General features: G+C 41.6%; 2 protein-coding genes across 11 annotated transcripts in view; one reads left to right on the top strand and one right to left on the bottom strand.

Moving 5' to 3' along the window:
- The window catches only part of PI4KA (phosphatidylinositol 4-kinase alpha), a 150,325-nt gene that overhangs the window by 100,300 nt on the left and 35,529 nt on the right, over positions 1-14,496 (bottom strand). The gene's annotated exons all lie outside the window — the stretch shown is intronic.
- Positions 1,277-13,979, top strand: SERPIND1 (serpin family D member 1). The gene is made up of 5 exons (XM_084819638.1): positions 1,277-1,309; positions 5,829-6,706; positions 10,104-10,377; positions 11,781-11,925; positions 12,163-13,979. Exons 2-5 carry the CDS (start codon positions 5,845-5,847, stop codon positions 12,352-12,354), a joined length of 1,473 nt encoding a protein of 490 aa, XP_084675764.1. The 5' UTR covers positions 1,277-1,309; positions 5,829-5,844; the 3' UTR covers positions 12,355-13,979.

Raw genomic sequence — 14,496 nt, forward strand, 5'->3', positions numbered from 1 at the left:
GGGAGAAAAATGTCTTCCTATCCACTTTCTCCACACCATGCCTAATTTTGTACACCTCTATCATGTCTCCCCTTACTCTGCTTTTTTCCAAGCTAAATAAGCACATCTTTTTCCCTGTGAGGAGAAAAGCAGATTTGGAGGTGTAATTTTGAGTGGGAAAACAGGTGGAGGGGGAAAGCTAAGCAGCCACTCCCAGCATCATTCCCCCACTCAAACACAGAGCCTTTTGATTAAGGGCATCTCTACACCAGCCTAAAATCCTGCATTTAAAATGAGGCTTTCTGCTTCTGTTTTAAATGCAGGATCACAACGACTCCCTTTTCCACCTGCTTCCTTTTCCCCCACCCTTCTCCCCATATCTGAGTCTTCCATTATCTTTCATTGATCTCACTCCTCTTCTTGCCGCTTTTAATTCTTTTCACCAAGGAAAGAGGAAACTGAAGCAGAACACAACGGGGTAATTTGATAGCTCATTATCTGTGATCTATTCAAAAACAACAAGGCCATTTAGTGGCGGAGATGCCTTGAATGATCACGGCGTTATGTAAAGAGCCTGCAAACTTCCGTGAAGGAGCAATCTCAATAGCAGGATAAAAGCTCTGTGTGAAGGAACCCTAAAACACAAAGAATTGGGGAAAGCTACATGTGTTTGTATGTCACATCTAGCATAGCCTCAGTCACGCTGCACAGATCAACGTGAAATTATCCGATGTGATGGAACCAATATGCATCAGGATTGTAGATCAGTATGAAATTGGAAAGTCCATTCTAAAAGTGTGGTGGACATGCATTGGTTCCTGATCTTATGATTCACCTCTGTTGGGCATCAATGTGAGGCAACTGCAGATAACTCCTTCTCACAGCAGAAAATAAAATTATCTGTGACTCCAGCAGAACGTGAGGATGCAGTGACAATGGCTGATCCTACTAGATCATCAATGGCACAATCCTATGCATGCTTAGACAGAAAAAAAGTCCTACAACTCCCAGCATTCCCATAAGATTGCACCTTAAGAGCTTTTATGCATCCTCAGAAGTGTTGACATGTATGCCAAAGCAAAGCCCCTTTTTATCCCTCAATGTACAACTAAAAATCTAAAACATTATGAACATGCAAGGGTGCAGAAAGTCAACTGGCAAAATCAGCCCATCAATTTAAGGGATTTTGGCTGACAAGACAAGCTTAGCAGTGATTGATTTACAGCCTATTTACTTTAGCAAGTACCCAAACACCAAAGTTCACATTTAAACATTATCATCCGCCTTATTTGAGGTTCTCTTGCAAGCATTCTGTTTGGCAATACAGGAGGTAAGGAATATTTCTCTTTTGGAGATGTACTAACTTTAAAAAAAAAGTATTTCTGGAGTGAGAATTGGGGGGGGGCGGTGTTATTAGCTACCATAAAAGATGACAAAGTCAGGTAATGAGGCAGCCGGAACACACCTGCAACTTGTTAATGTCAATTCTATTGCAATGGAGAATCAATGACCATTGAAATAAAATGAAACAAAGAATTTGTAAGACTAAAACTGTTGCCTCTCTCTCGTCTGAGTAGGTTTGCATTGCATATGTAAAGAGAAGATTTAGTTTCCAAAGCTGAATTTCAACATTATTTTGAAATTCGTTGCTATAATATTGGTTTTGTTACTGATTTGTATTTGCTTCTCTTGGGGCTTTGCTCTAGATTTATTAAGGTTTTGGGGGGAGAGGAAACCTCAACAAAAATATAGGCTTGGATCTAGTGAAGGACAAGACTGATTCTGTACAAATGCAGAGGCTTTAGGAAACTGCTTTGCGTACATACATGGAAACATTACAGGTGGAAACATTATAGTGTGGGGACTTTTTTGTGAGCCTAGATGAACCACGCTGGAATTGAGGATCTTGCTCACAGATCTGTTCAGGAGAATGCAATTCCTACCATCCCCATCTGGAGAGTTCATAGAATCCCTTCAAAAAGCAAACCCATGAGCACAAAAATATCATGCCGGAATTGATTTTAACTTTTCCTGGGATGTCACCTAGAAGCTGCTCCAAGGTTAAATATTCTACTGCCCAACTTCACTCTTAAACTTTCAACTATCTCATTTGAAATTAAGGAATAATCTCCTCTTCTCTCCCCATTCACCTCTCCTCCAAGCTCTATTAGTTTTCTCTTAAAGAGGGGCCTGTGCAGAGGGAATCTGACACCAATTTAAAACACCAATTAAATTTCACATTTAGAAATTTGAAATCAGTTATTGTTGTAATTATCAGGAACCCAAGTCCAAATACTTGGGATTGGATATAAGCCATCAGTTCTCATTACACTTCTGAAACTGGGACCTTTGTTCCCCTCAGTCAGAAATGATTATGTCACAGCCCAGCCCCTAGCAGAACTAGAAGACTTTTCTTGATCTATATATTATATTGTGCTTGCAGCAGTGAAGCCCCAATACTGATTGGTTGTGCTGATGCAATAGCAGAGAACGTTGATAAACATTCCAACTATTCAGGAAACAAAAGTATCCAAAAGTTTGCAAGGAAATTTCTGTAAAAGAGGAGACAGTGGACAGTTTGGATGGGCTTAAAACGACACCAGCAGTTTTAAGGACAGGAGCAGCTTTGTAGGACATGCTGAGAACTGGGAAGAGGTCCCAGGAGGTGGAGAAGCTAAGGGACAGGGAGCATAGAGATAAAAGTTGGCTGACAGAAAGGAGCAGAGCAGGCAATGAACAGAGAAAAGGACACTTGAGGAAAAGGATGCAGGAAGGATGATGTATGATGGAAAAGGCAGACGAGATGGAGCACTGAGGTTGAGAGGGGGCATGGAGGGAGAAAGATACATTCGAAAGGCACTAGAGCTGAGTGGCAGAGCATACGCCTTGAATGCAGAATGTCCCAGCTTCGGTCCTTGGCATCTAAAGATCAGGGAGCAGGTGATGGGAAAGATATCTGCCAGACAGCTGCTGCAAGTCAGAGTATGCAATACTGGATTAGATGAACAAACAGTTTGGTCTGGTATGGCAGCTTCCTACATTCCTATGTTCCTCACCATGGGCAATCCAATTTCCTTTCTTTTCAGATACAGGGACAAGAAGGGAGTGGAAGGATAAGGGGGGTGAGGGCTGGGACTGTGACCAATGGACTTGAAGGGGGAATACGGTTGTTAGGTCAAGAGCCCAGACTTTGACAGGGCTGATGTATGCAGCAGGGGGATTCTGCCAGCTGGGGTTTCCGCTGTCACTGCCACATTGTGACCCAGCAACCCTATGGGGGATATGGAGCAACAAAGAGCAGTGGGTCTCAGTGGGGCTGAATTTACACATTGATTTGAACTAACAAGCCAGTTCTTAGGCGGCCAGTTTCTAGTCTGATTTAAACAGAGCTAGGATGTCCCCAAGTTTATCAACCTAGCATGAAATCAAGTAGTGCCATGGAATTATAGGCATATTTTACTGAAATGGGGCGATGTACAGATGCACCTGTGTACTAGTTTCCATTTGAAAAACAAAGTCAGCATCCACAACTTTTTCTTTAAGTTTCTATGAGTCTACTTTAACTTTGCTGAAAGAGCTAACACAAATATGGAAGCTTCTTGTAAATTACGAAAGCTGTTGTTTTCCTGGAATATAGAACTTTGCACACAGTTGAACAAACAGCTGATTCAGTGCACGGGGGGCGGGGGGAGATGCATCATGGAGGGGCAAACAAGTGAGCTGGGAGGCTTAAAAAGTGGGCCAGCCAACTAGCCAATGGACTAGCTAGTAATGCATGCAGCAATTTAGCCTTTTCTTTTTACCTGGATATTGCAAATGTTTTCAAACTTCTTTTGAAGGGAATGTCCTTACAATAAAAGAAAGGCCTTCCAAGGTACAGCCTAATCAACATAAAGGTAGCAGAGACAGTGGCATTCTGTCAGAAGTAACCCCAATCCTTCTCCTTTCCACACTCCACAAGCTAAATCCCCATGAAACATAAGGAGGTTACTCATTTTAGTCAATACGTTAAGAGTCCACAGCACATAACCAGAGAGCCAGTGTGGTGTCATGGCTAGAGTGTTAGACTGGAAATCGGGAGAACCGGGTTCTAGCTCCCACTCAGCCATCGAAGCTCACTGGATGACTTTGGGCCAGTCACAGACTCTCAGCCCACCCTACCTCACAGGGTTGTTGTGAGGAAGAGGATTATGTACATCACCTTGAGTTCCTTAAGGAGGAAAAAAAGGTGGGATATAAATGTAATGAATGAATTAATTAATTAATTAATGACCACTTATGTACAGCTGACTGGAGGAAGCCGGACCATATACCAGCCAATCACAACAAAACTGAGCTGCAAGGAACACACACCTTCCCAAGCCACAGTGCATCAAGAACTAGACTTACAATCCTATGCATTTTTAGACAAAAAAAGTCCTACAACTCCCAGCATTCTCCAGCCAGCAAGCATAGGGTTATACCCTGAGGAACCTACAGAGTCTATTTATAAAAAAAAATTCTTCCATCTTAATGTAGGCATTAATGTAGGAGTTGTTCTATGGATTTTATTAAAGTTGCCACAGAGGCTTATGAGAAAAGGAAGAGTGTAAAGGTTTTAAATAAAACATACAAGTCAACTGCATTGGTCCTTAGGAGGAAGGAAGTGGCTGCAGAATCAGGTCCCCTCCTGAGCAAGGCAAAGGTCTCCTGTAGGAACTAGTGGGAAGAAGCAAGTAGCAGCAAGGAAAGATGACAGGAACGGTGACAGAGAACCACAAGTATAGAATTCGCCTGCTGCTCATGCAAAAGTAGGACGGTAACAGAGAAGTGTTTGTAGGTAGCTAAGGTAAGCAGGAACCAGTGAACAGAGAATAGGATGGGGCTGAACAGCACTACCTAGGGCACCCGTCCCCAACCCAAGTCCCTCCAGATGCTTCAGACAATTCGCATAATCCCTGACCACTGATGGGAATTGCAGTCCAAAGCATCTGGGGCTGGTGGGAGCTGTCGTTCGAAACTTCTGGAGGGAACTAGGTTGGGGAGACTGATCTAAGAGAATCAGTTTACCAGCAGATCTTTTTTGAGCCAAGGATTCAATGCAACAGCTGGGGAGATGGTCACCAAGCCCATGTTTCAAGAATCTCAAGTCCAAGGCATCAGTGAAGTAATCCATTTGCACTGCAAACCTATGCACGTGTGCTCCAAAATAAACCTGACTTCAATGGGACTTACTCCCATGTAAGAGTATATAGGACAGAAACCTTAGTCTAAATAAAATCAAGCTGGAGAGCATCACCATCTCAGGGTTCCTTGTATTCTATGCACATAGACAAGTTACCCACGATCAAAAGCTTCCATTTTAATATAAATCATAATGAATGTAAAAACAAAATATTAAGACATGGAACAACAGTTAATATCAACAGATGAAAACCAACCAACTATACCTCATACAAGTATAGGCTCTCTGCTTTTATACAAGGCTTCATCTATACCATTACCACTCTTCTACTGGGACAATTATATTTTTATCCCACCCTTCCTCAAGGACTTTGGGGTAGTGTACATGGCTCCCTCCCCAACCTTTTATCCTCCCAACAACCCTATGAGATAAGCCTAAGATGAAAGGTAGTGACTGAATGGGGATTTGAGTCCAACACTAAACACTACACTGCGTGAGCACACTAATGCAGATGGGTCGACGTAGAATGGTGGTTACAGCACAATCATATGCATGTTTTCTCAGAAGTCCTAATGTGTTTAGTAGTGCTAGCCTTTGTATACTTATAAAGGAAACATACTTCCTAAAAATGTGTGTAAGCCTGCTAGTCCCAGAATGCCTAATTGGGATGTTTTGAACCTTCCAGTTCCTGGCTCATCAAGATGAACCTGCTGTTCAGCTCTGCTCTCTTCTCCCTCACCGTAACATTTGCATTATGTGGAATCAAAGACTTCCACGAGCATTTTGAACAACTCAGCGAAGCTCAGTCTGTCGATCCTCGTGGGCTCCACGACAATGAAACTCTTAATCTCTCGCCCGAGTTTCATAAAGAGAATACAGTGACCAATGTCTTGAGTGTTGAAGAAGAGGAGGAGGAAGACTACATTGACTTTGATAAAATATTAAGTGAATATGAAGACTATTCTGACGTAATTGATGCAGATACCGTTCCTGAGGTCAAACAAGGGAACATTCTGGAACTTTTCCCAGGGAAAACCAGAATACAGCGGCTCAATATCCTTAATGCAAACTTTGCCTTCAACCTTTATCGGAGTCTGAAGGACAAAACCAACTCTTCAGAAAACATCCTTTTGGCTCCAGTTGGCATTTCCACAGCCATGGCTATGCTTTCTTTGGGACTGAGAGGTCAAACACAGGAGGAAGTATTAGCTTCTTTGGGCTTCAGAGTCTTTGTTAACGCCAGCTCCAAGTATGAAATAATGACCATTCACAACCTCTTCCACAAACTCACTCACCGGCTCTTCAGGAGGAATTTTGGCTACACGCTCAGGTCAGTCAACGATCTTTACATTCAAAAACAATTTCCTGTCTTGAGTGAGTTCAAAATCAACATGAAAAAGTACTATTTTGCCGAGGCTCAGCATGCTGACTTCTCAGACCCAACCTTCATCGCTAAAGCTAATGAGCGGATTTCGAAGCTCACCAAAGGATTAATAAGGGACGCTCTCGTGCATGTACACCCCGCCACGCTGATGATGATTCTCAACTGCTTGTACTTTAAAGGTAAAGAGTCAAAAAGATGCAATGCCATTTTCCCAAAAATATATCGCATATGATTGCCAAACAGAATGCTAACATCAAAAGAAAAAAAAAAGAGGGCAACAAAGAGGCATCAACTACCGCTTTGCAGGTGATCATGGTCAGCCTCGGTTTGGGTAACTGCAATCCTCTTATCTTTAAACAGACAACTAACCCTTATTCAATTCAATTAAGCATGCTATTTTGGCCAGCTTTACTGAAAACCAGCTGTTAAAGCATATATTGCCGGTTAAGACCAAAAGTTAGTCATTACCTGAATGAGAAATTCTAGGGTTTTCCACATCACATGGCTAAGGACCACACTAGACATGGTGGGGTAGATCCATGAATAAAATCTCCTGCATTAAAAAAAATATTAATACCAGTCGCTACGGAGTGGAGATTATGGCACTGGAGGCAAGGGAAGTTAACCTTCCCCCCACAAACCACTACCTGCAGTACAACCTGGTGGTCTTTTAGGAAGAGGGTTGCATAACTGCAGTGCTAGAACAGAGAAGGTTCTGCTCTAGCACTCATGGACCAAATATTGCATGGATGACAAACCCTAAGCAGGACCCCCTAAGCAGATCTTGACTAGTCTGGGGAGGCTCATATGGGAGCTGCTATTCTCTATGATACACTATGCTCAAGTCATTTAAGTCAACGTTCAAGGCCCAGATGTGTTCTTGACTGCAACCTAAGTGAAGAAATGAGCAAGAAAGAAACTGCATAGTATTTATCAGAGGGCAGCACCTAATGCTTTCTGATACACTTAATAAGTTCGCTCACAGCATATTCATAGGCTAGACTGATTCCATCAAAATTGTACTTTATCAAAATTGTACTCTGACGTTCTGGAGAGTCCCCCACCAAAAAGTTACAGATTTTTCCAGGGTGGTCTAAGTGTCGTTCCCAGGCAACTCAAGGAAACAAACAACTATTTACAGTATATCTCCTGATGGGGACGTCCATTAGGAGGGGTCCTTGGTTCCTTTCCTTCCCTGTTTCCAGCCATATGGGGGGGCACCTTATATGGTAGGAGAGCAAGCACCTAAGACAAGAGGTCTGAGAACTGATCCATCCATTAAACGTATATCTCACTTTCCTATTCATAAAATTCACAGAGTGGCATATTGTGCAGTGTGAAAAAGAACTTCCTTTTGTCTGCCCTGATCAATTTCGCTGGGTGAATCTGAATTCTAATATTATTGGAGAGGGCAAAACAAAAAAAAAAGGTTCTCTCTGCATAGGTCATTCATAAATTAATAATCTTGTTAATCTCCCACCAAAGTTTTGCTTTTAAACTAAAAGATCCAATCAATTTAGCCTCTTTGTAAGTGCTCCAAGCCCTTTATCTATTTATGAAGACATTTCTACACTGCCTTTCAACCTTAACAAGGACCTTCAAGGAGGTTTACAAAAACAACATACCAATTGAAACTATAAAAGAATTAAACTAGAGTATTAAAACTAAGAAGAGCAGACTTAAAACCTTCAAACTCAACATTAAAAACCACTAAAAGCCAGGTGGAATAAATATGAATTTGCCACCCACCTAAGAGTGCTCAGAGACGGAGCCTAACCTCTCTTGGGAAGGAATTCCATAACTGGTCCATCTAGCCCAGTACTGTCTACTCTGACTGGCAGAGGTGATCTAGGATCTCAGGAATGGGACTTTCCTAGCCCTCTTATCCAAACCCTTTTAACTGGAGATGTTGAGGACCGAACTGGAAGTCTGCTACATGCAGACCATCTGCTCTGCATCATGGTATTCCCCCCGCCCCCCCGACCCCTATTTATATAAGTTACATTGCAGTCATAAGAGTTTAACCCCAGTTTCTATGAACTGGTTCCATTTCCAAGTGGATGAACCAGCTACTAACCCCGAGAGTTAAATTCTAAGCAGAACCCACATTTTAAAGACTTGCATCCCTGGTCTAAAGAGCTTTCTAACACTATTTCTGTCATGCTGGACTTTGATTCCAACAATAGCATCAGAACAGTAACATCCGCTCCTTTTATCATAAATATTAGCTACTATGATTCCACTTTTGAAAAAGCTCCCTTTGGTGCAGCACCTTCCAAGTTTGCTGCTTATTCAGCATTTATCCATTATGAACAGATAGAATCCTATCGTCTTCAGACTACATTTTATACCAAGATTAAAGGCACAGCTGACAAATGTGAAACTTTATCAGATTGTTTTTCTGAATAAAGATCAGAACATAAGAGTTCTGCTAGATAGACCAAAAGTCTATCTAGTCAGCATTCCATTTCCCAAAGTGGGCATCTGTCTGGCCACTGTGGGAAATGGGATGGTGGGCTAGATAGACCACTAGTTTGACCCACAAGCAAACTCCACAAGCATGTTATACAAGCAATAGCCCTCTGCTGCGGCTCCCCAGTAACTGATACTCAGAGGTAGGGATGGACAAATCAATCTATTTCTAGTCTATGTATTCAAACGCAAGTCCATCTAATTTTCGCATCATTTTGTAGTTGTTTTTCCCTTTCAAAACCGCATGAAAATTTGCACTTATTGCATACTCAATTTCCCCCAGTACCTGCAGTTTTGTATGCAATTTTTAAGCCAAGAACTACATCACAAAATTCTAAGCAGTGAGCAACCCAAAGGAGAATTGTGTTTCAATCCTTATATTAGTCTGGGAAGTACAAATTCGGTCTGTTTGCCTAAAACTGCAGACCAAACTACTCTCTACACAAAGGAATATTGCCTCTGAACCTGGAGTCTGCACATAGCTACTATTACTACTACTACTACTACTACTATTATTTTTATTATTATTTCTTAGATTACTTTCTCAAAAGAGACTCAAGGCAACTCAAAACAAAATTAAAACTCACTAGTAGCCACTGATAACCACCATGTATTTGTCTAATCCCCTTTTAAAGTTCGTGCCCATTGCCACATCTGGAGGAAGTGGATTCCATAAATTAAATGAGCACGAGCACATGTCTGCGCTTTTATACACCACCTTCCTCTCACAGAAAGGCTTTATAATGTATTCAGGTTTGCTGTTGAAAACATGAGGCCTTGTACATCAGCTGATCCCTATTTCTAAGCATGATTAGGTAGAGCTGTATACAAGGAGGTATTTTAATATGATCAGTGTTGGTCCCATGTTTATTACAGTTTTCCGAAGCTTTAGGCAAAGTCCAGTTTTTAAATATTTTACTCTGTAACCTTCATTTAAACATTTTTATAAAGAAAAAAAGTGGGCCACCTCAATAAAGAAGGGCAAGAAAGCAACCTTTCTTGGAACTTCTGAAGTCAGCAGGATACTGTTCTCATAACTTCAGACAGCTAATTGTACTGTATGGTAAAATGAGTTCTGCAATAAGGTTTTTATTGTGTTAACAGGAACCTGGGAAAACAAGTTCCCAGTGGAAATGACATACAAACGCACTTTCCGCCTCAACGAAAAAGAGACAGTGAAAGTTCCCATGATGCAGACGAAAGCCAATTTCCTGGCTACTGTAGATAACGAGCTAGATTGTGGTGTGCTCCAGTTGCCGTATGTGGGAAATATCAGCATGCTAATTGTACTGCCGCATAAGCTCACAGGCATGAACAAGCTGGAGAAGCAACTGACTCCCCAGGTAGTGGAGCGATGGCAGAAGAGCATGACTAACAGGTATTATGTTGCCATAGATTTGGTCTCTTTCCGAACGATCCCACACTCCACGATACAAATTGCCTGTATAAGATATATACAGTAGATTGCTGCGTACACTGCCATAATCAAGCTGTGCTGTATTTGTGTGCATGTTCCACCACAAGTGGAATCTTTTGACTAGTATGCATTCTGAAAATCTCTATTTAAAAAGCAGGCGGGGAGGGGGGTTCTAGACATTATGGTTGTGAAGAAAAGCATATGAATAGGTATGCAGTGCAATGAATAAAAACAAGTGAGAAAATAGCAAGGGAACTTGGAAGAGCTTCCAGGCCCTGCCTAGGGGTTCAAAAACTCCACCCTCCTGTCCTTACTGAAGGTGATGCTGGGGAATTTCTGCTCAACACCATGCCTACCGAGTTATGGTGTACCCCAGGGTCTCCGTGCTATTTAACATCTACATGAACTAATGGGAGAGACAATCCAGAGATCTGGAGTTTGATGACATCAATATGCACATGATGTTCATCTTTCTCCTTTCCGTCTCAGCCTAGGAAGGCTGTGGAGGTACTGAATCTGTGCCTGAGAACAGGAAAAGACTAACAGATTGAAGCTTAAGCCAAACACGACAGGAGTGCTCTAGTCAGTAGGGCCTACCGATCCAGCAATAGGGATACAGTCGGTTTTGGACAGGGATGCCCTCATTTTGAAATCAGGGTCACCGCTTTGGAGTACCCCTTCTCCCAGCCTTGCTCCTGGATTACCAGTTGATTACTAGGAGTGCCTTTTCCCAACTTAGGCTGGCACACCAACTGTGTTTGCTCCTGAAGAAGGCTATGGCCGCACATGCCTTAGTTACGTTAAGGCTGTGCTGCTGGGACATGCTCTACACAAGGCTGCCTTTGAAAAGCACCTGGAAGCTTCAGCTGTTACAGAATGCAGATGCCAAAGTTCTGGCAAAAGTCCCCCTCCCCCCTTTTTTTAAAGCATATGACTCCTTTATAACTGGTTTGCAGGCTCAGTTCAAATCCTGGTTATTACATATACAGCCTTAAACGGCTTAGAACCAAGATATTTAAAAGGGCCATCATACATACGTTTTTACAATTAAATATTATTTAAAAAATTTGCTGGCCAATCGGGGTCACCTTTTTTCATCCATCAAAAGGTTGATCTATTCTAACCGATTGATCTATCCAATTCAATGATTAAATATTACAGCCCTAAATAGGACTGTATCGCAAAGTAGTCTAACATACACAGAAGAATTGTCCACACTGTGAGAGATATACCTGCTACAGAATGGTATAAAGGCTATTTAATAGCCTTTAACACTGCAGACATGGGGGGAGGGGGGCTGTTCTGAATTCTACAATGTTGGCTTGAGTTAATTAAAGCTTATGCAATTATTTTGTTCTCCCCAGAACAAGAGAAGTAGTGCTGCCTAAATTTAAACTGGAGAAGAGCTATGACTTAATTGAGTATCTGAAAACATTGGGAGTAAATGAGCTTTTCACCCAGAATAGCAACTATTCTGGGATCTCAGAAGAGAGAATCATCATCGATAAGGTCAGTAAATGCCAGCACAAATGGAAATCCAGCTACCTCTTGCCATAAGCCTTCTCTGGCCTTGCGGGTGTTGGCTGGGAGAGAAAGAGAAAACAATTCAAAAACAGCCTGAAATTGAAGACACAGAGATGACTGGAGTAGAGGTTATAGATTCCTGATCTGGTCAGGTGCTTTGATCCGTGTAATTGTGCTGCTTCTATATGTCGACGTGCCATAATTTTTCCTTTCTTTTTACAGTTCAATCATCAAGGGACTATCACGGTGAATGAAGAAGGCACCGAGGCTGCCTCGGTGACCAGCGTAGGCTTCATGCCTCTGTCCACTCAAATTCGTTTTATTGTTGACCGTCCTTTTATGATCCTCATCTATGAGCACCGCACCGGCTGCTTGCTTTTCTTGGGCAGAGTTGCCAACCCAGAAAAGATTTAAAAGCAGAGATGAGCTTTCAAGAAAAATGCATCTAGGCAATGTTAATACATTTCAATATATTTGTTTTTACATGCAGAATTTTGGGCATCATGTTAAGTCACAAGTGCTATCAGATGAAAAATGCAACACCCAAATAAAAACCACAACGATAAGATGATTTAATGACAATTTGTAAGGATAATTGTGGCCATAAAGTACTAAATGCCCCATTCCATCTCATCAAAAGCAACATGGAGGCCAGTGGCATTAATCATGCATCTTGGGGAACATTTTCATGCCACCTGCAGTGAATATAATTGGCTTCATTGATCTTTAGAAAGTCAAACTATTAGCAATATGCAGCTTTCAGATGACTGAAAATGGATCTTTCCCATTGGCCAAAAAGAGATAAAAACTTTAATTATAGAAGAATAATTTGAGTTTATTAAAATTTGATGAGAACCGCATGGAATACTGAATAAGGAAATTAACTTAGATTGCATTTCAAATTGTATAAAGCACAAGGGTCTGTGGAAGAAAGAATAAGCAGAAGCCTAGAAGTACATATATGATTCCCTCTAAGCCTACCCCAAACTGGTGTGCTCCATTGCTGGCTAGGAATGATGGGAGTTGCAGTCCAACACAACTGGAGGGAAACAGGTTAGGGAAGGCTGCTCTAGGCAGATAACCTGAGCTTGAGTGATAACAACGCAGAGAAGGCTACCCACTTAGCTACCTAAATACCATAAGAAGATCTTAACAGCCTAAAAAAGTTTTTTGGGGGTGGGGGGACACTTGACACATTTGGAACTTGGGGTCCAAGACTGCAAGGTGATACAGTCCTAGAAAAAATATCACCATATGAAATGTAGCAGTAATCTAAATGGAGGAGAAAGTGTAAAATGGGGTGACTGGTTTTAGTTAAACACAGGAAGCTGCCTTAAACTCACTAAAGCTGCAATCCTATACCCACTTAACTGGGAGTGAGCCCCATTGAACTCAATGGAACTTACTTCTGAGTCGACACATGTAGGATTGCACTATCAGACCCCTTGGTCCATCTAGCCCATAACTGGTAGTGTCTCTCCAGTGTCTCAAGGACAGAAGGGTCTTTCCCATCACCTCCTCCCTGAGATCTTGGACATGAGACCTTCTGTGTGCAAAGCAGGTGTTCTACTACCAAGATGGGGCCCCTCTCCTAGTAAGTGTGCAATGCCTAATACATGTATCTCAGCTATGAAGGGTTATGGACAGGGTTTAAGCTACAACACTGCCAGTATCTGATTCAGAATTATCAATCAATGGGTTTGTGCATCTTTCATTTAACTGGATTTACTGTTACTTCTGAAATGCACAAGTACAATCAGAATTCAGAGCCTGAACCTTACATTGTTTACTCAACCACTTTCAAACAGACTATATTTTAAAATCAGTCCCTAGAATTTATCAAATTATTGTTCTTCCAGTTTCCTATACAAAAGGATTTTTGAAAGTTAATAGATCAAGAAAATTCATCTCAATTTAGAGCATACTTTAAAACAGGGTTGGGAAACGTGTGACCTTCCAGATGTTCTGGTCTACAAGTCCCATGATCCCTCATCATTGGCTTTGCTTACTAGGGCTGATAGGAGTTGTAGGCCAAAACATCTGGAGGCCAAAAAATCTGGAGAGCCACAAATTGCTTTAAGGGGTGGCACAAAGACCACAAAAAAAATAGAGATCTCTCAGTTTGGGATTTAACAGAAAGAACACAATTCCAGCAACATTATTTTAGGAGTCCAGATGTGCCAGAATACTATTTTGTAAGAATGCATGGATCTATTTTCACTCTAAAACATGACCTGTTTGAAGAACAACAAATCTGCACTTTGAACAGCAAAGCTGGTGTGCTGATATGTACACATCCCAGAGAGGTCCTGGTCACAAACTGCAGTAGAAGCGATTTTGTACAGATGCAAAGACTGCTCCCTACTTTGCTTTTGAAGGAATGTATGCTGAAATTATAAGAATGCTTGCTATAAAAAATGTCCGTCTCTCTGTGGCTATCAGCCTGATTATAAAGTTCATTCGTATATAATAAAGGGTTGTGTTAAAATCCAAAATTTGGCTACCGCATGCAGATTTTCTTTATTTGTTTCAGTGCCAATGTAATTTGGAGTTCTG

The sequence above is a fragment of the Heloderma suspectum genome, chromosome 13, assembly GCF_057233095.1.
Source record: "Heloderma suspectum isolate Gila_16-S chromosome 13, 16-S_ref, whole genome shotgun sequence".
Classification (NCBI taxonomy): Eukaryota; Metazoa; Chordata; class Lepidosauria; order Squamata; family Helodermatidae; genus Heloderma; species Heloderma suspectum.